Here is a 24,208-nt window from a genome sequence, read left to right as displayed (position 1 = left end):
TCTAATTAAAGTCACACCAAACTGAAGCTTTATTGTATGTTTTCTGGACTATGATGCCCAAGCTTCGTCAGACTATATCAGCCATTAAAGGTTTGCTTTTGAATCAAATGTTCATTCATGGAAAAGAGCAAACATTTCCACTGTTGGCTTAGAAGAGAGAAGAATCAATGCTGATAACATTGGTCTAAAATATCTTTCAAAAGCTTTTCTTTTCTTTCAACTCCCAGCCTTACAGGTGCTAGTCTGTATTCGCTTCTGCATATATACGTTTTTCATTTGGTCTAGGTCCTGGTTCTCAAACTTTAGCCTGCATTAGAATCCCTGGCCTCACCCCACAAAGTCTCTGTGGGACTGGAGAATTTACATTTATAAGAAGTTCCAGGAGATACCAATGCTGCTGGTTCAGGAACTACTGGCCTAAGGCCTGACCCAATCTTTGTGGAACTACAAAGGGCTTAACTCACTCAGTCTATAAACTGACACATTTCATCTAGTAGAAGGCTGTTGTAACCGTGTTTGTGGTATCTTTTGCATGACTACGCTAGGGAAACCGCTCCACCTTAATGAAATAAAACACAATCTCCAGACCTTGGGCTTGGAAAGAGCATCCAAGTTGGGGAGGCCACCAGGACTGCCTTCTGAGAACCTCCATATCCTTGGACAGCTCTCAGTTCAGTTACTGGGGCTGCTTTTGACGTCTTGGGCCCCAGGAGTGTGTTGTTCCCACCTCAGTGTTCTCATCAGAGCCCTCTCTCCCATCACACCAGATCAGAATCCATTCCCTTTATGCTAGTAAACCATGTTGTTGCTTTTTTAAGCACATTTTTGCAAAAGCAAATTGTTCTTGGTGATGGATTGCAAACAAAAGCCTCCCCTTAGTATCTTTTAGTAAAGAGCTGTAACAGGCTGGAACTATCAAAAAAGTTTTTCTCAAATACTAACAGAAAAAAAGCAAAATTAGAAACAAAGAGTACAAGTTGTTTTAAAAGATGAGGGCTTTGAGCTTCTATTCCTGCCAAACAGACTCAATCCCAGAGCCTAAAGGCCCCAGTCTTGTTCTGTGGCCACTTGGGATTTGCATGACCTTGTGTCCTGCCCACCTCTTCTGGCTGGTCACTTTCCTCCTTTGTAAAAACCAAAAACATGTCTGCCCTCGGTGCAATCTGGGAAAAAAGACTGCTCTTCCAGGTGATGTATCCTTATAGATGGTCTTGCTTCCAGCAGTATATTCATAGAACAGAATTCTGTGTTTCTCAAAACAGGTTTCATGGAACACTTGTAGCAGATGTTACCAGATACATGGGTTCTATGATCAGATGTGTTTGGGAAATACTGAGTTACATGAAGTCATACAAAGTTTGGCACTTTTAGTTTCCAAATCTCTAAAAGAGGGGTATACAATGCATTATTTCCCAAACTCATTTGACCACAGAACCCCTTGTTACTGCTTTTTCTTCAAAGCATCTCTTGGGACACTGTGTGGTATTGTGGATCACTTTGGGAACATCATCTGACTGTTAATCCAGTGCCATGGTGTCCAGTTAATCAGGATCACACAATTAAAATAACCAAGGGAGGGGCAGCTGGGTGGTTCAGTCAACTGTCCAACTTCCGCTCAGGTCATGATCTCATGGTTCGTGAATTCGAGCCCCAATCCGGTTCTGTGCTGACAGCTCAGAGCCTGGAGCCTGCTTCAGATTCTGTGTCTCCCTCTCTCTCTGACCCTCCCCTGCTCGTGCTCTCTCTCAAAAATAGATAAACATAAAAAAAAATTTAAGTAAAAAATATTCAAGGGGAGAGTGATTCATGCTAATTAACGTACCTGGGACTGAGGAAGTAAAAAGTTCCAAAACGGTCTGACTTGGGCATGAACCTATCAACTCAAAGTTTTTTTTATAATTCTTGAGGTGGGAATGTCAAATCCCAGGCCTGGAACAAATCCCCTTAATTCTCTCTCTCCCTCCAAGGCAGTATATATTTTGGAGGAAGAAACAATGAACTTGCTCATAGGTTGGATGTAGATAGTGAGGGCAAGTAAGGAGTCAAGGAGGCACCAAGGCTTTGTGCTTAAACCCCCAGGTGGATGGTGGTACCTAGATGGAAAGACTGCAGGAGGAACAGATTTTAGAAAGAATGAAACTGTAGATGCCTATTCGTTGTGCCAATGGACATGTCAAGCTGACAGCTGGATAGCAGATTCTGGTTTTAGGAGAGACATCTGGGAGGAGACATACATTTGGATGTCATTAGCATTTACCTGTTTTTTAAAAGCCATCAAACAAGATGAGTTCAATCACCCACAGCAGACGATGGCAAACTTTTTCTCTAAAACATACTGTATTGAGGAGGGCACCTTTGGGGATGAGCACTGGGTGTTGTATGGAAACCAATGTGACAATAAATTTCATATAGTGAAAAATAAATAAAATAAAACATACTAAATACTTTTAGCAAGCCATATGGTCTCTGTTACAACTATTCAATTCTGCCACTGTAGCAGAGTAGATATAGAGGCAGCCATAGACAATATGTAAATGAATGAGTGACTGTGTTTCAATAAAACTTTATTTGCAAAACAGGTAGTGATCCAAATTTGTCCCATTGGCCAAAGCTTGCTGACTCCTAACCTACAGTGAAAATGTCAACTGAGAAGAGGAAGTCTAAGACAGAGCCTAAAGCCCTCCGATAATAATAATTATTATGTAAACATAATTCTATCACTTACCATGCCAGTCACTGTTCTAAATGCTTTACGTAGGGGTAGCTCACTCAGTTAAGCAATCAACTCTTGATCTCGGCTCAGGTCACGATCTCACAGTTTGTGAGTTCAAGCCCCGTGTCAGGCTCTGCACTCCTCCCCCACTCACACTCTCATACTCCCTCTCAAAAATAAATGAAAACTTTTTTTAATTAAAAAAGTTAATGCTTTACTTATATTGACTCTTAATGGTACCCACCTCATCAGTTATTGTGAAGATTATCACTATTTTACAAAGGAGAAAGCAGCTACCTAAATGAAATGTTCACTTCTCTCTCCTGTGGAGAAAAAAGAAACAAACAAAAGTCCCGAGGCTCACAATCTAGACTAGTATGGCAGTTCTGTGGAAGTTCTAGGTTCATCAACCTAGATTCCTTCCAGTTCATTCTTCTATCATCTGGAGTACAGCTGTCATTCTAATGGGCCAAAATCATGGCTGGGGCTACAGACATCATGTCCACATTCCAATAGTTAGAAGAAGCAAATGAGATGCACCAGTTGTTTCTTAAGTTTCCTAGAAACTGCCTTACAACATTTCTTCTAGCACATCTCATTGGCCAGGACTTATTCCCACAGACACATCGATGTGTGAGGGAGACTAGGAAACAAAAGTTTCTTCCCAAAGGCCACTGCACAACTAAAATTTAGATATTCTATTACTAAAGCAGAAAGAAAGGAAAACTATTAAGCTAGCATTAACATTGCTTTCAGGTTTATTAATTATCTTCATGCGCTTTTTTGCAAGTGTAGTTGCTAACACTCTCCCTAAGACGTTTCTCCTCAGCTGTCTTGTATTTCTGGCGTCTATTGTTGAAATCCTGTGTACTCTTCAAAAGCCAGTTCACAGGTCACCTCTTCCATAACGTTCTGCCCAACTCGCTAGGCAGATTGTTCCCGCGTTCCCATGTAACAGCTATCACATTTCCTTGGATTTAGTTCTTTCTTGGTATGTCTCCTTGGCCTGTGGCCCCTGCTTGTCTAGGGAACTCAAGGACAGGTGGAGCCAGGTCGAGGTGCGGACGGTAAATTTTTAAGAACTAAGGGAAATATGTAGCAAAACTGCAGATGCGCAAAAAGAAGTATGAAGGATGCTCTGGCTCGTGGTAAAGGGGCTATGGTTGAACACCCAGTAGAACAGCAGTTCTCAAATTTTGCTGCCTGTGAAAATAACCTGGGGAACTTTAAAAAATCTTGATGCTCGGGCGCCTGGGCGGTTCAGTCAGTGGAGCATGCGACTCTTGATTTCAGCTCAGGGCATGATCTCACACTTCGTGAGTTCGAGCCCCGCACCAGGCTCTGCACTGACATTTTGGAGTCTACGTGGGATTCTCTCTTCCCCTCCCCTGCTCTCTCTCTCTCTCTCTCAAAATATATAAATAAGCTTAAAACAAATCTTGATGCTCACATTTCACCCCACACTGATCAAATCAGAATTTCTGAGCGTGGCACATAGGCATTAATGTTTTTTAGTGTTTGGGTGATGCCAATGTGCAGCCTTATTTGAGAATCAACACAGCTGACAACAGAGGAAAAGAGACTGAAAGAAGCAGCTTTCCTCCTTCAGAGACCTTGAGGGTTTGTTGTTTACCTACGAGGTTTTCCAAGCAATATTATTAGTCTTTTCCTTTTAGGTTATTTCCTTCCAGCTGAAGACAGAGATGTATTTACATAATAAATTATTATTGATTGAAACACTTCTAATGAGAATTATTAAAGCCCTCCCAAGTTTATTTCAGGCAGTTTGATGCACTATGGGTCAAATAAGTCTTATTTAAGCTTCCCTTTAAGTAACTAAATTAGAGTAGTCAGCCTGGGAAATAAGAAAACAATCTTACCAAAGCTCACCTCATTTGTGACACATAATATGTTTAAATTGCTTTATCGACTTCACAAAGAAGCATGCCAGATCGATCACAAGTGACAGCACTGTGATTGCTTTCCTCAGGGTGTGAGGGGCCATATTTCAAATTCAGCGTGAGCACTGGACTCCATTTTCAACTCACGGTAATGAGAGTTTCATGCACCTATTACACGTAAAGAATATCCCCCACTTGGAGCAAGGAGTGCATTCAAGAAAATTTTGTACTGTGTTCTCCAAAAGACAACAGTTAGTGAGAAAGTGAGTTCTCTTAAATATGGTCTGGAACTTTCATTTCCTATTCAGAGATTTCTGAGGCAACTCAGGATTGTTTTGATTCAGCCATTGACTCTCGGAAGTCTTCTACGTGTCTTGTAAAACTTGAGGAAGAAAACGTTGCCAGAACCATTCCTTCCTTTTTCTCTGCAGTATGTATATCCAGTTCTGGGGCAGAGTACCTCTCATTTGTCTAAGCACATTTGGAGATTTCTGGAAGGTGTTTTTAAGTGTTCCTTTGAAATGAAAGTTGAGGCTCTGGCTTTGGTTGATACCGTTACTGGTGAAAAGCAAGAAATTGCTTGGATTTGTGCCTTCGGTGAAATAGAAAGGGAGCCAGGAAATGTAGTGGGCAAAACTGTAGAATTGGATGGATCCGACATGCGGCTCCTTACCAGAAAAGAGAGGACTTAGAACACGCATGTTTGCCAGGAAAGAAAAACTGCTTTACTGAAAGGTTAATTTTCAGATTAGTGTGCGGAAATTTGAGATAAATCAATGAAATCAGACAAAACACATAAGGCCCGGATCCTTTTTCCTGGGGTTTTCGGAAAACAGTCACTGCTTCCAATGAAATGTTTTGACATTTTCAGTAGGGAGAAAATGTTAATTGCAATGTTACGTGTATGTGTTCTTAAAAACACTTGCAAATAAATCTTTTATTCGTTTGAAGAGTAATCAGAGAGTAAAAACACTATTAAAATATTAGCTATGTTTGTTATTCCTTATGGTAATTTTCCTGCTGTCTAGGACACTGCAGTTCACTTTCCTGACTCAAATGTATCAATTTGGAGAAAATTCCTTTGTCTTCTAGTTCAGTTGCAGTTTCTCTCCAGGAGTCTTATTAGGAAACATCCATGAGGTCTGCCTGGGTTTCTTCCCTTGTTCTGTCTCACCTTTTGCTTATTCTCTTCCCTCGAATCAATGGTTCCTTTACTTTGTTTATAAAATCACCAGCGCTTAAAGACTCCCTTGAGTATCAGTCTGTATATTGAATACATGTGCTACTAAGCTACTTAGTGGCAGGGGTGGGATCAAATTTGGGGACAACCATCTCTGCTCTCTCCCCCCCCCCGCCACAGCCACCTCCCTGCTGTGCACTTAACAGACACCCCATAGGTGTTTGCTGAATGGCTGTCACACAGCCCTGTCCCAGAATCCCATGTTGCAGTTGACTAGAACTTCATGTCCAAAGAGGAGGTCTCACTATTGAGTATTACAATATTACAGTGTCTGTGGTCCCTTAGGAGGGAAATACCAACAAGGTCATAAAACAAGGTGTAAATGTCACCACCTGAGTCCCAGCCCTGCACACTGAGTCTCTGGAAGGAAGAGAAAAGAAAGCAGCTTTGGCCCTTCCTGAATCATGACCTAGAACACACACATATGGTAGGCATACACATGCTTATCCACCTGGAGAAAAACCCTTAGTAATCATCTCAGCAAGCATTTAGGGTGTAATTTGATATTTGTTAGCATCTCAGTTAAAAGATGTGGTGATTCTTATAGAAAATGCTTTTTCTCTTTTGATCGCTGTCTTTAAACCTCAAGCACGTGAATACGACTTAAATCACAATTAAGCTCGAAAATAATCTCAAAAGCAGATTTGACTGGAATAAAATGATAGATGTACACAGCTATCCACACACTACTTCCAAGACTGCTGTTGTACAAACAGGGGAGGGAACGGGGCGGGGGGGGCGGTGGTGGAGACAGTGCTATTAGAGTAGAGGCTCTTCATTTAAGGGCACCGGCACAGACTCTCCCTCGTGCTCATAAACAAAACGTAAAAGCAGAATGAGCAAAGCTAATTTAAGCTTTAGGTCTCCTGTAGATTAGTGCTAATGATGTAGAAAATCATCAGCTGCAAGGAACAAAACAGAACTCATTCACAGATACCCGTGAAAAGCATTTTCAGAAGTGGCTTTCCTTGGCATGTTTCTACAACCTGTAGGGCCTGCGTGTCATTAGGAAGATGGTTGGATCCCGCTATTAAAAGCCCATCCGTTACATCCAACAGATTTAACCAGTAGCACTTGCATGACTAGATTAATGTTTTGGAGTCAGTCATCTCGTTACTACTGGGATTTTCTCTGGGTCGTGCTAATAAACTGGATTATTGATTTTAGGATTTTGTGCGTATCCAAGGATATTCTCTAAGATGTCTTTATGATGTTTTGTGCTTAAGTTGTCAACCAAAATGACATCACAATGAGTAATCATTTTCTAATCGCGTTAAAAGCGGTTAAAAACAAGCGTATAAAATGCATCTTCCCAGCTTCGGAATAACAGGAGCGTTCTTGCTGTCACTCTTCCAGCTGAGTGACGGTCATCCCTACCTGTGTGCCATCTTCCCCAGGAATTAGCTGCATTCTCTGCTTAAGACCTTTGACAGTCAGAAAGCTGCTTTCCAATATGTTTGAATGGCAGGAGAGCTCAAAAGACACCTCAACCTAAATAGGATTTTAGCACATCAGGTGCTATTCCGAAGTAAAGCAAGCTGAGTTGCTGTGTTGGTGGTGGTGTTTATTCATCTTCCCTTCTCATTTCATGCGTATGGATGGACGCTTCTCGGTGTATATGCCCGGCTCTCAGGGTGTATGGGGCTGGTGAATGCATGTGTAGAGTGTGTGTCTATGTAAAGTAGAAACTGAAGCGGGGTAACAAAATGAACTACTGCATGCAAGAGGTATATGAAGTGCACTCGGCTGCCGGCAGCAACTGCTACATGCAGGCCACTGATTATTACACGTATTTCGAAGATAGTCCGGGTTACAGTGGTTGCAACGCTCAGGCTGTGCCCAGTAACAACATATATATGGAACAGGCCTGGGCAGTGAATCAGCCTTATACCTGTAGTTACCCTGGAAACATGCTGAAAAGCAAGGACTCTGACTTGGACATGGCCCTGAATCAATACAGCCAACCTGAATATTTCACTGAAGAAAAGCCTACTTTTTCTCAAGTGCAGTCGCCATCGTACTCTCAAAAAAAAGGTAGGGACCGTTTTACTTGAATTTGTTAAAAGTTTCCACGTCGGTTTCCGTTGTGTTTTAAAGTTACAGTTTGCATCAGCTCTGTCAAATCTTTGACTCTGAACGCTGAATGTTCGAAATTAAAAACAGCAGTAAAGAGAGAGGTTGCTAGGTGATTTGAGAGGGGTCTGTGAGCAACAAAGATTTCCAAGCACTTTTTTTCCAAGCATATATGAAAGCTGGGTCGAGCTGATTTTTTAAGCTGTGTGTGTGTGTGTATAGTGTGTGTGAATGTGTCTATATATATATATATATATATACACACACACATATATCTCAAAATGAATATGGTCAGTTTCTTTGCTAAAGAGAATATGTAAAAGGCTTCCCCTTGGTGGATAATAGGCACTCTGGCTTTTGAAGTAGGCTAATTCTCCCCAGTTCAGGTTCAGATTAAAAGCTCATTTGATTTTTTTTCTTGGTATTTCATATTCAAAGTTTATTATAGTTAACTAATAAAATATTTTAGTGACTTTTCATAATAGTATAACATTGATATGTTGGGATTTATAAATGTTCATCTTAATATATTTACTTATCCATGTTAAGCTAGAAAGAACCCACTTGTGACCACAGTAAGCCATAAGAACATAAAACTCAGAAAGGAACTAATACACTTTCTATTGCCACTTTGTCCCTAAAGTTTCACATGTCTGGAATCATGTCAAATGAATTCTCTATATGAAAGCAAGTGTAATATCCTTCAAAATATCCAAAGTTAAGACAACTGCAATATCTAGTTATTTTAATAGACACTGTGGCTTTACAATGCTGCTTAATTTTCTATCAATAGAACATTTCTTGCACACCAAACAATAAAATAAAAGAAGCAAACAGGTAGTACTCAGGGAAAGTAGTAGCCTCTGCCAGATATTTTGGAAATAGCTTAAATTCTAGCACAAATATGCCAGAAACTGTTTTTTCCCTGTGTATGACCTACAGGATATTGCATAGGAAATCAAATTTACAGGTTTCTGTAATCAGCAAAAATATGATGCCCATTGATCCTCAAAGGTGAATTTCTTTGCAAAATTATCTTAGAACAGAATATGGCTTAGTTGATTATGGCTACTACAAAAATTATCATTTGCTTTTCTTAATGTGACTCCGTAATTAAAAGTGGACTGTTTTGAAAACAAAATCTAAAAAACAAAAACCTCAAACTCAAACCCCTGTTTAGTTTTTACCATACACTGAGTTCGGATTTTCTGTGCTGTTCTCTAACTTCCAAATATGAAATATAAATGGAATTACAACATAAAACATTTTCAGAGTAATTGTCTGCATTTTCATTTAATTTCAAGGATATCCTTAATATCCCCTGTAAGGATGCCCAAATTTCTCACCGATTACAAGGGGCACACCACGTAAGTCCCCTAATGGGAACATTTGAGATAGATTGATTGTGTGCTTTCTATTTCATTTAGTATTACACTTATAAGTAACTTATCTTTGAAAAGAAGTTAACACTGCCTCGTTAGACATGCCCGGAAATGCCTCTCATAAGGTTGTAGGAGCGCAAGACAATAGGGTGCCTGCCCCTCTATTTGGGCATTCTGCTATTCTTAAAAATTCCTGCAAAACTTTTCAGGCTCTTTTACTCTGTTTTCTTTTGTCTTTTCACAGCGTGTTCTTCAAGCAGTGCTGGAGAATATTTGCTCATAAAACGTTAAACCAGAGATTCTTTGCTAATTAATTTGATGCTTGAACTAGAGGCTAAGACACATTGTATGCATATATTGATGTAATTTCCCAAAGCCATATGCCATTGAAAGGCCACTGCCACCTGCCAAACTCACTAAATCAAAGCAGGCAAATATTCTTAAATGCGCCATTATTTACTGTTACAAGTCTTTAAGTAAATCCCAGTAAAACTGAACCCAGCTGTTAACTGTCTCTTAGGACAAAAGGTCGTGCCCGACATGTTTATCCATATTGATCCATTATTGATTTTTGTTGTTGTTGGAGGACATCAGTAGTATCTCCTTAAGGCAAAATTAAGAGTATAAACAGGTGTTCAGTGGGGCACAGCTCATTATTCCAATTGGATTTTTATCTATTTTCATGAAATTCATAATTGTTTCATCTGGGTTTCTTTCTGTCACTACAGCACTACAAACTCAATAGCACAGCTGTCTTAACTTTTTCATTTTTTTTTTAAGGATGGCTTATTCTTTAGCCTTTAATTGTGTTTCTAGTATATAGAAAAGGATCATAATCTTGTAAAAAAAATTTACTATAAGTACCCATACATGAAATAAAGGAAGGCTACAGAACCCAATGTCAAGACTAGTTATCTTAGTGGTACACTTCAGAATGACTTTTAGTTCTTTTTGTGTTGTTTTTGTTTTTACATTTATAGCCAAGAGGGGGGAAACGTTATCAAGCTCCTGAAGCATGGAAGACATGAACTAAGGAAGAGTCAGAATTCAGTTCCTTGAATCAAATTTAAAATAAAACTTTAAGAATTGGGGGCAGGGGGCAGAGCCATATCATTTTCACATTGAGGAAGGCTGAAATGCAGAATGTAATGTCTGTCTTATTTTTCGTAAAGAATATGAGAAAATACATTTTTACTTTTTAAAAGTTAGAGACAAATAAAAAGAACCCTAGCAATCACAGAAGATACCAGCTCCTTTTTTTTTTTTTTTTTTTTTTTTTGTCTTTAGAGTAACATAGCCTTGATTTGTTATGTTAAAATCAGCCTTCACAGCCAGTTCTGATCACACACTTCACCCTAGCCCCTAGCCCTAGAAGAAGAGAAAAGTAGGTTTGGAAATCAGCCAGAGGGGAAGGGAACTGGCAACCAGGATGTTGTGTCTTCTCCTTTGTGACCAGGGTTTCAGCATAATTAAAAGTCGATAACTTTTCTTGTCTTTTGGGGGAAGGGGGTGTGGGTTGCTGGCTGTTTCCAACAGAAATTCCACTTACATTCCTAAGTACCCAAACAGCTTGAGTCTGGGTGCCCTGTGGGGAGAACAGTCAGACTCTGGGTCTGTTTAAATAGAGTCATTCCCTGGAGTGTCTGTCCTGTGCAACCCCCTTCCACAGGATTCTTTGCTTGACATTCTATGTGCCATCTTTATAGGCATTGTATGTCCGAAATTTGCTGGCGTGTTTGCATCAGAGTTGGTTATCATGTCCAAGAGGATAAGAAATTCCTGGTTTTGAGCCAGGATCAAAGAGATGGAGTATTTTTGTCCTGTTCAGTTTTGCTTTTGATTGCACATGCTCTTTTTCTAAAGTCATAATATTGGTGTTGCAGAAAAAAATATTAATAATGAAGCAGAAACTGTACATAGAACTGTCCTTTCTGATTCTGTTTTCATAGCCCCTCTGTCTCAGGGATAGGAATCTAAACCTTTTTTCATGTCCTGTAGTTCTTCTGACTTCATGTGAATAATTGTGTAGACATTAGAAATGGAAATTAAATGGTAAGGTGGGGGATGTTTGAAGTGACCCACATCAAGAGGACTGGATTAAAAAGAAGAGTTAAGCCCCAAAGAAATATGATCTCTAATTAGAATTTCCTTGGCCTCTTTTAAAGTTAGAGAAGGATTGCTATACAGTAGAGTGGACATGGGGAGATTCCAAAGTCTGCCTAGAAAAAAAAAAAATGTTCCATGAGAAACAGGTACCCTTAAGCCCTAGAATCACACTCAGTCTCTGGAAAGGCAAGCAGGAAAGGAAACCAAACAAGGGGAAGATTCATGAGTCTCCCAACCACATCATCACTTCCAACCACAAACCTGAATGTGAGATGATCGTACACTATTTCCATTTCTTTCTCAACATTTCCCTCTCCTTCCCTTCCTGCCCCTCTACCTCCTCTCTGTCTCCCCTGCTCCCAACTTCCCCTTTACCTCTCCCTCACTCTCTCTTTTGCTGCCCCTCTCTTTCCTCCCTTCTCTCCCCCACTAGTTTAATTTGTTTAATTTAAACACATATGATTAGTCCACCCAGTGCAACAAGTGTTGTAGATATCATGTCTTTAAAGCATATTACTTAAGAAGTTAATGCTTCAGATTTTTCTATAATGCTTATGTAATGTAGGGGTGTTGACATAAGGTTAGCATTTCAAATTAGGCACTGCTACCCGGATACTATTAAGAGACACCACCGGTCTAGAAAACAATAGAACTACTATTTTTTTTTTTTAATGCAAAGCACATTTGCTGTTAAAAAGGTTAAATAAAAGGGCCTCTTCTCAGTGTCTAGAACTGGAAGCAAAGTAAAGAAGAATAGTAATTTCTAGACCTAGTCCAAGTGCAGACAAAAGCATGAGCTGACTCTTCTTTCCCTTCTTTGCCAAGAATTAGAGAACTGTCTTGTCAAAAGCATGTCCTTCAGAAGTTTCACCGGATGCCCTAACCTCATCCTACAGCAACCACTGTGATTGCTCACGATGAAAGCTAATAGCAGGAATCCAAGGCATTATGAGAAACTGATGTCAGATGATGGAAAGGCTTGTGAGAAACTATTGGTGCTGTTTATTTCCTGCATATGGAAATGTCCACCACCTTGCATCCCTCTATAAATACTTTCCTACAAACTCAAAGTTTTTTTTCTCAGCTCTTGGCATTCAGGTGCATTGAGCCTGAGGTCCCGTTGCTTTCTACTCTACCACCTGCTCTGGTCTAGCTTGTATGATATGACCCCTCATCTTCTTATACTGATACTAAGTACCAGTGCTCACTTAGTGTCTATATTCTTCCTTTTCCAGATCTTCATGACTGCTGAGCTTCCGTGCGCTGTCCTTGGTACTACCCTCATCTCCGCTCCCTCTGTACTGTACTGGCTGCTTTAGAGAATTGCCTGTTCTCCTGGAGACATGTGCTTTTGAGTGGTCATCCCACCCTCCCCCCATTTCTTCATCTGCAGATACTTCCTGCCATGTTGCCCTGTCATCTTCTCTCCACGTTCACCGGCCTTCTCAAAGCCTTCTGCTTCCAGCCACTCACTGGCAATGATTCCCTGCTCTCTACAACCACCAAGAGGCTCCTCCTCAAAGTTCCAAACCCTTTTCCATGCCTTATTAGATCAACACTAACTCCACCAACTCCTCCCTCCCCACAGGGAAGATTCTGGCTTCCCTGCCCTAAAGAGAAATTTTGATTCTGGCTTTTGTGCTTCTATCCACACCCTCTTTTCCAGAAATCTTGGCCAGTTTCTCCATGGATCCTTCTCTCTGCCATACTTCCCCAAACCAATGATGCTCTTTTCCCAGCTACCAGCCACTGTTACCCATACCCCAGTATGTGCCCTGCCATTCTCAGCCTGCATCACTTCAGGTCACTAACTCAGCTCACAGCCCATAAGCTTCTTCTACTTAACCAGCACCACATTTCTTCAATACCCCAGCTCCCAACTGGCCCTGGCTTCAGAGGCAGGTATCCCTTGTTTTATACAATAGTGCTGAATCATTTGTGTAAACCACCTTTTTTTTTTTTTATAGAGGTGCACCTGGGTGGCCTAGTCAGTTAAGCATCTGACTTTGGCTCAGGTCATGATCTCATGGTTCATGGGTTCGAGCCCTGCATCAGGCTCTGGGCTGAAAGCACAGATCCCGCTTTGGATCCACTGTCCCTATCTCTACCCCTCCCCTGCTCGTGCTCTCTCTCTTAAAAATAAATAACTTTTTTTAAAATTACATAATACATATTAGACCAGAGTTTCTCAACCTTGGCACCATGGACATTTGGCATCCAATCATTATTGTAGGGCTGACCCATGCCTTGTAGGATGTTTAGCAGCATTCCTGCCTCTATATATGACATTCCAGTAGCATACAACTGCTCATGCCTTGTTGTGACAACCAACAGTGTGTCCAGATATTGCCAAATGTCCCTCTGGGGCAAAATCACTCCTGGTTGAGAACCACTGCGTTAAAGGACATAACATTTAGAGAATATCTGCAGTAAAAGGATCTTTTTGTAATGTAAAAATCTCTCCTCAGTTTTCATATTGAAAAATCTAGATTCTTGTACACCGAGTTGTTTCAAAATGGATTACACTTGAACATATATACATATATATGCATATATATACATATATATGCAACATGCTACTTACATATATGTGTTAAAGATCATTCCTATAGTCTGGATTTGGGTTCTCTTCATCATATACGCTTGTTTATGTCAACTCTATCTAGATCATTAGCACCATGAGGGCAATAACCTCCTTTACTTCACACTCTGTGAAGTACACATCTATCATGACTACAAGGCATACCTGCAGGGAGACCAGTAGAGTTTACACAACAATGATGTTATCCTGATGACAAATGCAACCACTCATTCCTCTTCATTAAACATCAGTCTGAAGAGCTGATAGTCCACATTTTTAGAGCCATAACCTTGAATCTCATTCTGAATCAATTTCTAGATGAAGAAAAGGCACCCATTTTTCTCAAACATGCAGGAACTGAAATAAGTGTGGAAGCCCAATGCCATAGATGAACTCTCAGTATAAAATCAGAGGCAACTAGTGCCCATTTCTGGTGACCCTTTCTGCTCTCCTCCTCTCCCACTCTTCTAATGCACTATACCTTCCTGTTTTCTAACCCATCCCCTCTTTTAAAATGGGAAAAGACCACATTAGTATCGGAGTTCTAAAACTCCAGTGCCTACAAGTGCCAGAGAGTTGATATTAATGAGAGAAAGGCACAGTTGTTTTATAAAGACTGCTGAACTTAAATTTTTAACCAATATACATATTGTGTATATGTTATATGATAAAAATATTTTTAAATTTCACAAAGAAATATATTCTCTCTCCTTTTCCTTGAATTACTTTTGTCTTCCCATTTTTGACAAAAATTAAAATTGTGTGAAATATTTCTTTACCTATAAAAAGATACAATAAACACAAATGGCATTTATAAACATAAATAGCCTCAGGGTTGGGGTGTAACAGGAAGTGGCGTGGACTGTGATGGACTAGAAAGTATATCTCTTTCTTCAGAGATGGACTGCCCTTCTCAGTTTAGTTGATCATCACCCTGTGCGAATTTGGACTCAGTATTGCCAGAGCTTTTGATTTTGCACATGAAGCAGGAAATCTGGATGTCATCTTAAATGTTCTGGTTTTAAAAATTAGCTGAGATTTTTGAACGCTCCACAATCCAAACACTGTGGACTGCCAGTGTGTGTGCCCCTTTGATTAAAATCTTGACCGAAACTCATTATACCAATCTATTCCCTTTCCTAGTGATTTGCATCTTCAAGTGTTTTAGCTCTGATTATGGATCAAAAGGTTATGTCAGCTACTTTACTTGAGTCTACAGAGACAGGGACAAAGTTTAGCTAGAGACTTGTACATGAAACTGGACTATGAGACTTAGTCCTAAAAATGGATATATTTTAGTTTCAGGAATTTTTGAGTCAGAAGAAATAATCTGAAACTTGCTTTGCCCCTTTTCTGTGCTCAGATTTCCAGACGGTGGGATCCCAGAGTCCCTTGTCATCATGTCTTCTCCCCTTTTCTGAATCAACAACTTCTATCTGGTCCTCCTCCTGCTTCCTTTTCCCTTCTTTCCCCACGGTGGTTTAGAGTTGGAAGACTTAGGACTCTATGTTATCCATCCCCCAGTAGCAAGGGCCTAGCCAGCCAGAGGGCAAGGAGGAAAGCAAAGATGTTCAAGGACCCCATCAGGGTAGTGGGGAACATGGAAAGGTGGTTGCTGTTCTGGGGAAAGATTTGGTGAAACGGGAATTTCTGGGGCAACTCTGCTGGAAATATGCAGACTGCAATGAAAGAATATCTTTAAAGTTAATGCCATTTCATGTTTGTACCCAGTGTCTTACCCACTAGGCCCATGCATGTTTGTTAAATAAATAAATGGCTGGGTGGCTGGACAGATGGATTAATATTGTGTTTATCAGAGATTAAAAATAAACATGATGCAAAACTTGGTGCTTAATACTAAAAATTAAAGGTAAAAGGAATCAGCATTAGTATGTTGGGAAAAGACGAAGAGATAAGCCATTCAAGATTTTTTACATATATAAAGAAATGACATGGGGAAGAAGGTGCTAGTGGGGTAAAAAGCTTAAATCAGAAGGATCTGAGCTGTGGGATGAAGTGAGAAGGTTCAATATAAAATTGAAAGAATTAGGGGCTCCTGGGTGGCTCAGTCAGTTAAGCATCCAACTCTTGATTTCAACTCAGGTCATGATCTGATGAGATGGAGCCTGCTTGAGATTCTCTCTCTCTCTCTCTCTCTCTCTCTCTTTCTTCTTCTTCTTCTTCTTCTTCTTCTTCTTCTTCTTCTTCTTCTGCCCTTCCCCCCCTCTAAAATAAATAACTAAAATAAAATAAAATAAAATGTAAAGAATGACTCAACTTGCCAAAGACTTAGCTTCCTTAGGGGTGTTAATATATAGTCTCATTTGATAACCTCACCCAAACTAGTTAGGATCTTTCGATGGTTTTAAGTTGATAGTTCCACAAGATAAATCAGCAACATGGACCTCTCTAAACCGTCCAAAGTATTTCCCACCACCAATGATAACCACTGCTCCTTTTAGACAGTTTTGTTTGGCAAGGGGTCCTATACCAAAGGTAAAATTGGCCAGATGGGGAATGGTTTCTGAACTCTTTCAAGAGAATTAAACTAGACAGCCTTCTGATTTTACTCATACATGGGAAAGGCTTGAATCTAGTGCAAACCAAGAAGCCAGGCTTACTGCCTGTTGCATGATTTCCAGCATAAATATACACAACTTTGCCTTTTCACACACCAGGTCCCTCTGAGAATCAAGTTTTTGAAATTAATGTTAGCTACAACATGGTTAAACCTTGAAAACCTTATGCTAAGTTAAAAGCCAATCACACAAGCCACAAAATGTATCATTTCACTTGTAAAAAATATCTAGAAGAGGGACATCTGTAGAAACAGAACACAGATTTGCGGTTGCTTAGAGTAGAGGGGGTGAAAGGGATAGGAGGAATGGAGGTGACATCTAAAGGTACAGGATTTCTTTGGGGGATGAGGAAATTGTTCTAAAGCTGATTGTGGAGATGATTTCACAACTCTATGAATATATAAAAAGCCATTGAATTATATGGTATGTGAATTAGATCTTAATGAAGCTGCTAACAAAATAGGTTGAAAATGTTAGTAATATTTTACCATGTCAACCTATTCTACATGCAGGATAATACTTGGCAATTAAGCAGACATTGCCAAGTGTCAACTAAAACAAAAAATCTCTAAGTCTTTGTTGAACAAACAGATGGAGTTTGCTTTCATAATAATACGCTTGATAAAGTGGCAGCATAGTTTATTAGTCTAAAATATAATACATCTGAGCATGTAAGAGCTGAGGAAAACATATCACCCTTGGATTACCACATATTGGTCTTGTTTTATGGGGTGTTTGGTAACCATTTTTTTTCAACAGTCACTTGGGATAATGTGCAGATGCAGTTCTCAAATGAGCAGCATGGCTTCCAGGGTTCAGTTTCTCATATTTGTTTCTGGACGGAACCAAATACGGACATCTATTTAGTGTCCATTCCTGGTGACAAAACTTGCACTACATGTGCATTTTCCTTAGCAGGGCATAGTGGCCAGCATGTGGCTTATTTGATAAGCATGGAAAAGTAAAAAGATGGGAACGTAGAAATAGGAGAGCAAGAAATGGTAAGTTCCCTGGGAGAATTAGTTAGCATGTGATGTTGTCAACTATACTCTAATCTTAAGAGAACCTCACCTACCTATTAATTATGTGTGGGATGTTACTCCCTGATGGAAGTTATCTAATCATGAACAATGGACTTATGCATAATAATTGATGTATCATTGCCTGTGGTGGCTGTTTTGGGTAAAGATTATGGTTCTGAGTTATATTTTAGAGAAAAGAAAGAGACGGGTGGGGTACACGGGTATGACCATGTGAACAACTGCTACCAACTTAATTTCTGTAAAAGTCGTGATGATTTTACTAAAGACATATTCAATCACCTATTCATCTACCCACCAAAAACATAATCTAGGAGAAATAAGAGAACAAATCAAATCACCTATCAGACTAGAGTCAGAAAATGGAAGACGCCCATTCCACTCACAGATTGAATTATCATTAGATTCCAGGATTCACAAAATCCTAAAGGCCAAACAGTTCAACCATGTACATAAATTGCTGAATGATAATTCAACAATTTATAGGGAGGGAGAAGTTTTCAGTATCCTACTGCCAACACCAGAAGATAGAGCAGGCAAATCATGAGGTAGAGTGAGAAATGGTGAGGGACCTACATCTTAACTCTGGTTAATATTCCCTGCCCCACCCCAAGGCATGTCCCACAAGCAACACAGAGTCCAACTGTATTACAGTTGGTTCCTGAACATGAGAAGCAAGTGGCCTGTGCCTCTTTCTCCTTTATCTCTACCATGTGCACCTGATACCAAGAACTGCAAAGTCTTCATTCTGGTCAACTGTACATAACCTCTACTATAAGAGAACAGGAGATAGCTTTCCTAACATGGATATACTTACTCCATCCACCTTTTTCCAGGAAGCTGTGTGTTTTATTTTTTTTTATGATTTTCTCATTTATTTGCTTATTTATCTTTATGTGTTTATTTCCATAAATTTGTGATTCTAAAGCTATGGTCTTGGACTTACATATGAGTAATAACAAACATAGTGGGGGTTTTTTTTTGTTTTTTTAATATGAAATTTATTGACAAAATGGTTTCCATACAACACCCAGTGCTCATCCCAACAGGTGCCCTCCTTAATACCCATCACCCACCCTTCCCTCCTTCCCACCCCCCATCAACCCTCAGTTTATTCTCAGTATTTAAGAGCCTCTTATGGTTTGCCTCCTTCCCTCTCTGTAACTTTTTTCCCCCCCTTATTCTCCCCCCTGGTCTTCTGTTGAGTTTCTCAGGATCCACATATAAGTGAAAACATATGGTATCTGTCTTTCTCTGCCTGACTTATTTCACCTAGCATAACACTCTCCAGTTCCATCCATGTTGCTACAAATGGCCAGATTTCATTCTTTCTCATTGCCAAGTAGTATTCCATTGTATATATAAACCACATCTTCTTTATCCATTCGTCAGTTGATGGACATTTAGGCTCTTTCCATAACTTGGCTATTGTTGAAAGTGCTGCTATAAACATTGGGGTACAAGTGCCCCTATGCATCAGCATTCCTATATCCCTTGAGTAAATTCCTAGCAGTGCTATTGCTGGGTCATAAGGTAGATCTATTATTAATTTTTTGAGGAATCTCCACACTGTTTTCCAGAGTGGCTGCACCAGTTTGCATTCCCACCAACAGTGCAAGAGGGTTCCCGTTTCTCCACATCCTCTCCAGCATCTATAGTCTCCTGATTTGTTCATTTTAGCCACTCTGACTGGTGTGAGGTGATATCTCAGTGTGGTTTTGATTTGTACTTCCCTGATGAGGAGTGACGTTGAACATCTTTTCATGTACCTGTTGGTCATCTGGATGTCTTCTGTAGAAAAGTGTCTATTCATGTCTTCTGCCCATTTCTTCACTGGATTGTTTGTTTTTTGGGTGTGGAGTCTGGCGAGTTCTTTATAGATTTTGGATACTAGCCCTTTGTCCAATATGTCATTTGCAAATATCTTTTCCCATTCTGTCGGTTGCCTTTTAGTTTTGTTGATTGTTTCCTTTGCAGTGCAGAAGCTTTTTATCTTCATGAGGTCCCAATAGTTCTTTTTTATTTTTAATTCCCTTGCCTTTGGGGATGTGTCAAGTAAGAAATTGCTGCGGCTGAGGTCAGAGAGGTTTTTTCCTGCTTTCTCCTCTAGGGTTTCGATGGTTTCCTGTCTCACATTCAGGTCCTTTATCCATTTTGAGTTTATTTTTGTGAATGGTGTAAGAAAGTGGTCTAGTTTCATTCTTCTGCATGTTGCTGTCCAGTTCTCCCAGCACCATTTGTTAAAGAGACTGTGTGTTTTAATAATTGGGTTACTTTGTTGTTTAAACATTACTTTGTGTTTTAGAGGTTTGTGTTTCTGTGCACACACAAGCACATGCCACACACTGTCACACATACTAGTCCAAGATGAAGAAATATCAAAATGCTACAGTTCTTATCACTGTGGTGGAGAGTTGATAGGTAAATTTGCTTTTTGTTCATTTTTGTCTTTTACTTTTTCTATCATGAACTGCACTACTTGTATAATTTTTATGTAAAAAGAAAATTTATGAGAAACTAATACACACGTTGCTTTTGATTCCTAAAGAGTGACCATTGAATTCCATTGGTGTTAGTTAAGTCCAGACTATCTCTAGCCATTTTCCCTAGGACTCTCCCCCTCCCACATTTGGTAACTAGTTATTTCTCTGGGCACAGAGCTCTGTTGGAATATTTTCTGTTATTTCTTTCTATGGAGGGAATCCCAAAACTGTTTGGAATGAATCAACACCTAGTGAGTCTTCCTGTAGATTTGTTAGATTTCTTATTAAATTTGAGCCACAGCACCATCAGTTACCTAGCAGACAGTGGTATATACAACCTTGGGACTTAAGGTTAATGATTGTGTAAAGGGGAAGGGGAAACTTACCCAGAAGCAAACACTCTTGAGTTAATGGATAGTGGTTTATATAGCCCCAAGTAGAAAGTGGAGCACATCATATAAAATTTAGACTGCAAATCTCTTCTTTTGGTGATGGCATCTTAATGCCTGGTCATAGTGATTTTCATTTCTCTATTGTGAGAAAATGGTATTGCCCTTAAGCTCTCTTTAGTCCTGTCTCACTGTATGGAACCTAGTGATCAGAGCAAAGAAAGCAGGACCAAGTCCAGTTCATTAGTGAGCATGCATCCCCCAGATCACTAAGTGTTGGATGAGTATCAATCTGGATGTCTTAGTTTTAATGAGTGGAATCTCATTTTCTTTACCAAAAATCAAACTTTCCAATGAACTTTTCATTAGGCCTGATATTTGGGCTCCTGCCTCTGCATTATCACCTCTTTGAGAAATCTTTTCTGAGATCTTTTAGCTTTCTCAGGCATACCTCCAGGCTTCAAGTCTGCTCATCTGCAAGTTCCAGATACATCTTGAAAGCCATGATGCTATCTGTCAGAGGAAGCACGTGCTAGATAGACAGTGGGGTTTCAGCATGAATGTTCTGATCCCTGCCCTCTAGCTGGAACTGTACAAACGTATAGTGAATCAAGGATTGTGGTCAAAGAGAAGAAAAAACTCAAAGGTAGTTATAATGTAGATTATAAAGGACTACTATCGGGGAAGCACAAGGAGTTTATGGGAGCACCAAGTTTGACGTGAGCTGGGGGGTAGACAGGAAGGCTCCTCAAAGAGTTTCCCCTTTGTGATTCTGGACATAGCCCTAACCCAGTGCCTACGACATTATATGCAGATGATCTGTTATTGATCTGAAAGAATGAAAATTTAGCCTATCTTTAGACCCTTAGCACATTGCCTAGCACATTGTATACCCACATAAATATTTGTCAAATGGAACTGTTCTCTTTTACTTCATTTCTTTGTTTTTATAATAACAGCTTTATTGAAACACATTTCACAGACCAATAAAATTCACACATTTAAAGTGTACAAAACATATCCATGAAAAACCATTGTTTCTAGTGGTTTTTAGTATATTCAGAGTTGTGGAACCAACAACACTATACAATTCTAGAACATTTTCATCACCCTGAAAAGAAACGCTGTACCCATTAGCAGGTAACTTCCCATTCTCTCTCCAGGCCTTCTTCCTGACTATGACTTGCCTGCTTTAGACATTTCATATAAATGAAATCATACAATATATGGCCTTTCATGTCTGGCTTCTTTCCTATAGCATAATGTTTTCACGGTCCATCCATGTTGTAGCATGTATCAGTACTTTAGTCCTTCTTCCAGCTGAATAATCTCCCACTGTATGAATATACTACCTTTTGTTTATCCACCCACCATTTGATGGACATTTGGGTTGTTTCCAACCTTTGGATATTATAAATAATGCTACTTTGAACATTCATGAATAGGTTTGTGTGTGGACACCTGTCATCAGTTCTCTTGGGTATATATGCAGGAGTGGAATTGCTGGGTCATATGTAACGTTATGTTTCACCTTTTCAGGAACTGCCAAACTCTTCTAAAGCACATTTTACATTCCTACCAGCAACATATAAGGGTTCAAATTTCTCCATATCATCATCAACATTTGTTACTGTCTGTCATTTTTATTATGACCATCCTCAACGATGTTACATGGTGTCTCGTTGTGGTTTGGGCTCTGTATTCCTGTATGGTGATGTTCAGCGTCTTTCATGTTCTTTCCTTCATTTTCACCTTTTCTGTTCGCATTGAAGAATGACCAGGACTGGAAATTTAACACAGTCTCTTACACTTATGCTTACCAAAGGAAGAAACCATGTCTTAATTTGTTTTTATATTCTCAGCACCAACCATTGTGCTAAGCACCTAGCAGATGGTAAATAACTGTTTTCTGAATTAATGAATAGATGAATGATTGAATAAGCACATCCCTCATTCCAGCCCCCTTTTTGTCTGTGAAGATCCCTCCCAGAATTCTCTTTTTAGAAATGTCTGATGAGATTTTTCAAACTCTTGAAGTGAATTCAACAGATGACTCATGGTTGGCATGATGTAAAAGTAAACTAAGAAAAGCTGTGATATTTAAGAAGATAATCCTGTACATTACCAGATTACTCTGAAGTCATTTGTCTCCTTCCCAAGAGGGACCATCTTTCTAAAATAAAATCTGAGCAAAGTAATTTCTATGAAATTGTGAAAAGGACTCATTTTCTTCTGTTTTCTTTATGGATATTTTTTTCTGAAAAGTAAGCCCTCTCGGACCTAGTTTAATAAAGAATCTATGAAATGTCATGGTAAAAAATACAGTAAGTCATCTGTCATTTCAACCTGGCTAATCTTTATTGAAACCAATAAGAGTTTACCAAGTCAAAGAACTTCACAAGGTGCCGTGATCAAAGGAAGGAATTATTTTGTTATCTCAGCCCCTCCCTTCTCCACGTCCCAACAAAGCAGGCCTTATTTTGACTTTTTGCACTTATCTAAAGCTGTGTGCGTCTGTGGTAAACCACTGATACCAAACGAAACCGAATTTGCACTTCAGAATCAGTTTCTTGTGTTTGGACACTGTCTACAAGTGAAGGGGAAGAGGCGAAGACCAGTGGGAAGTGGGCTGCTTCTGTCTTTGTTTTTAAACTTTAGTTTCCTGGGCCAAGGAATTTAAACTGATAAACCAACAGGACACTAACAAAGAGAGTTACCATAATTGGACTTTATTTTTTTCTTTTTTTTTTTTAACTTTTTTTTAACATTTCTTTATTATTAAGAGACAGAGAGAGAGACAGCATGAGCATGGGAGTGGCAGAGAGAGGAGGAGACACAGAATCTGAAGCAGGCTCCAGGTTCTGAGCTGTCAGTACAGACGCGGGTCTCCAACTCACAGACTGCTCATGACCTGAGCAGAAGTCAGAGGATTAACTGACTGAGCCACCCAGGCGCCCCATGGACTTTCTTTTTTTCTTAATAAATAGAGCTTCTATTATTTCACACTACCCAGTGTTGTTGGGTTTTGTGTCATAATGTCACAAGTTTAACCAAAAATAAAAATTTTAGATGGCTTGTTCATTCTACTTGAAGTTAACTGTCTATTTTTAGAAAAAGATCATCATCACTTATACTAGAAGTTAGGAGATCTGGCTAGAAGATCTATGCTTTAATTTCTAGTGTGACCCCTAGGAAGGCCAAGCAAACCTCTGAAAACCTGTTCACCTCAAGAGTACTTGACGATCTCCAAGCTATGAAGTTTTCTGAATTTATTGCATGGTACCTTGAGTCCAAAGTCGATCCAGTCTTCTAAGAAAAAGTTCTGAAATAAGCCTTACAAAAGAGATTGTGTTCTCCAGAACCCAGAGCATTCCAGACATCTCAAATCTTGCCCTCTCTGCATGATTTATTGGCTCCAACAGACTTCAGATATATTCCTACCTGTACAGCAAGAGTGGTCACACCTATTTCTAAGGCATTCGGAAATCCTGGGCCTAGTATCAACTCTGTACGTGTGAGATAAGATAGTGGATAAGTATAAGATACTGAGCAAGTATATTACATCAGGGAAAGGCTTTAAATTTTTTCTCATTAAATGTTTTATTTACCTTTTACATTTAAAACTAAATGAGCACATGATATAAACCCCAATACAAAAGTTGTATTCAAATGTATGAAACAGTTTGATCCTGCCTCCTCCTTGCCGCACCTTACCTCCAGT

The 24,208-nt window shown here is 39.6% G+C and overlaps 1 protein-coding gene across 16 annotated transcripts in view; it reads left to right on the top strand.

Moving 5' to 3' along the window:
- The window catches only part of THRB (thyroid hormone receptor beta), a 382,979-nt gene that overhangs the window by 323,029 nt on the left and 35,742 nt on the right, over window positions 1–24,208 (top strand). Inside the window, exon 1 of one of the 16 annotated variants that reach the window (XM_027040943.2) lies at window positions 6,621–7,888. The exons of the other annotated variants lie outside the window; for them this stretch is intronic. Coding sequence (XP_026896744.1) covers window positions 7,561–7,888 — 328 coding nt within the window. The 5' untranslated portion in view covers window positions 6,621–7,560. Of the gene's footprint in view, window positions 1–6,620; window positions 7,889–24,208 lie in introns of those variants that run through there. 16 annotated transcript variants of the gene reach the window in all.

Source organism: Acinonyx jubatus, chromosome C2, assembly GCF_027475565.1.
Source record: "Acinonyx jubatus isolate Ajub_Pintada_27869175 chromosome C2, VMU_Ajub_asm_v1.0, whole genome shotgun sequence".
In the NCBI taxonomy this organism is placed as follows: domain Eukaryota; kingdom Metazoa; phylum Chordata; class Mammalia; order Carnivora; family Felidae; genus Acinonyx; species Acinonyx jubatus.
The sequence above is the reverse complement of the archived record's forward strand: the minus strand, read 5'-3'. Positions and strand labels throughout refer to the sequence as shown.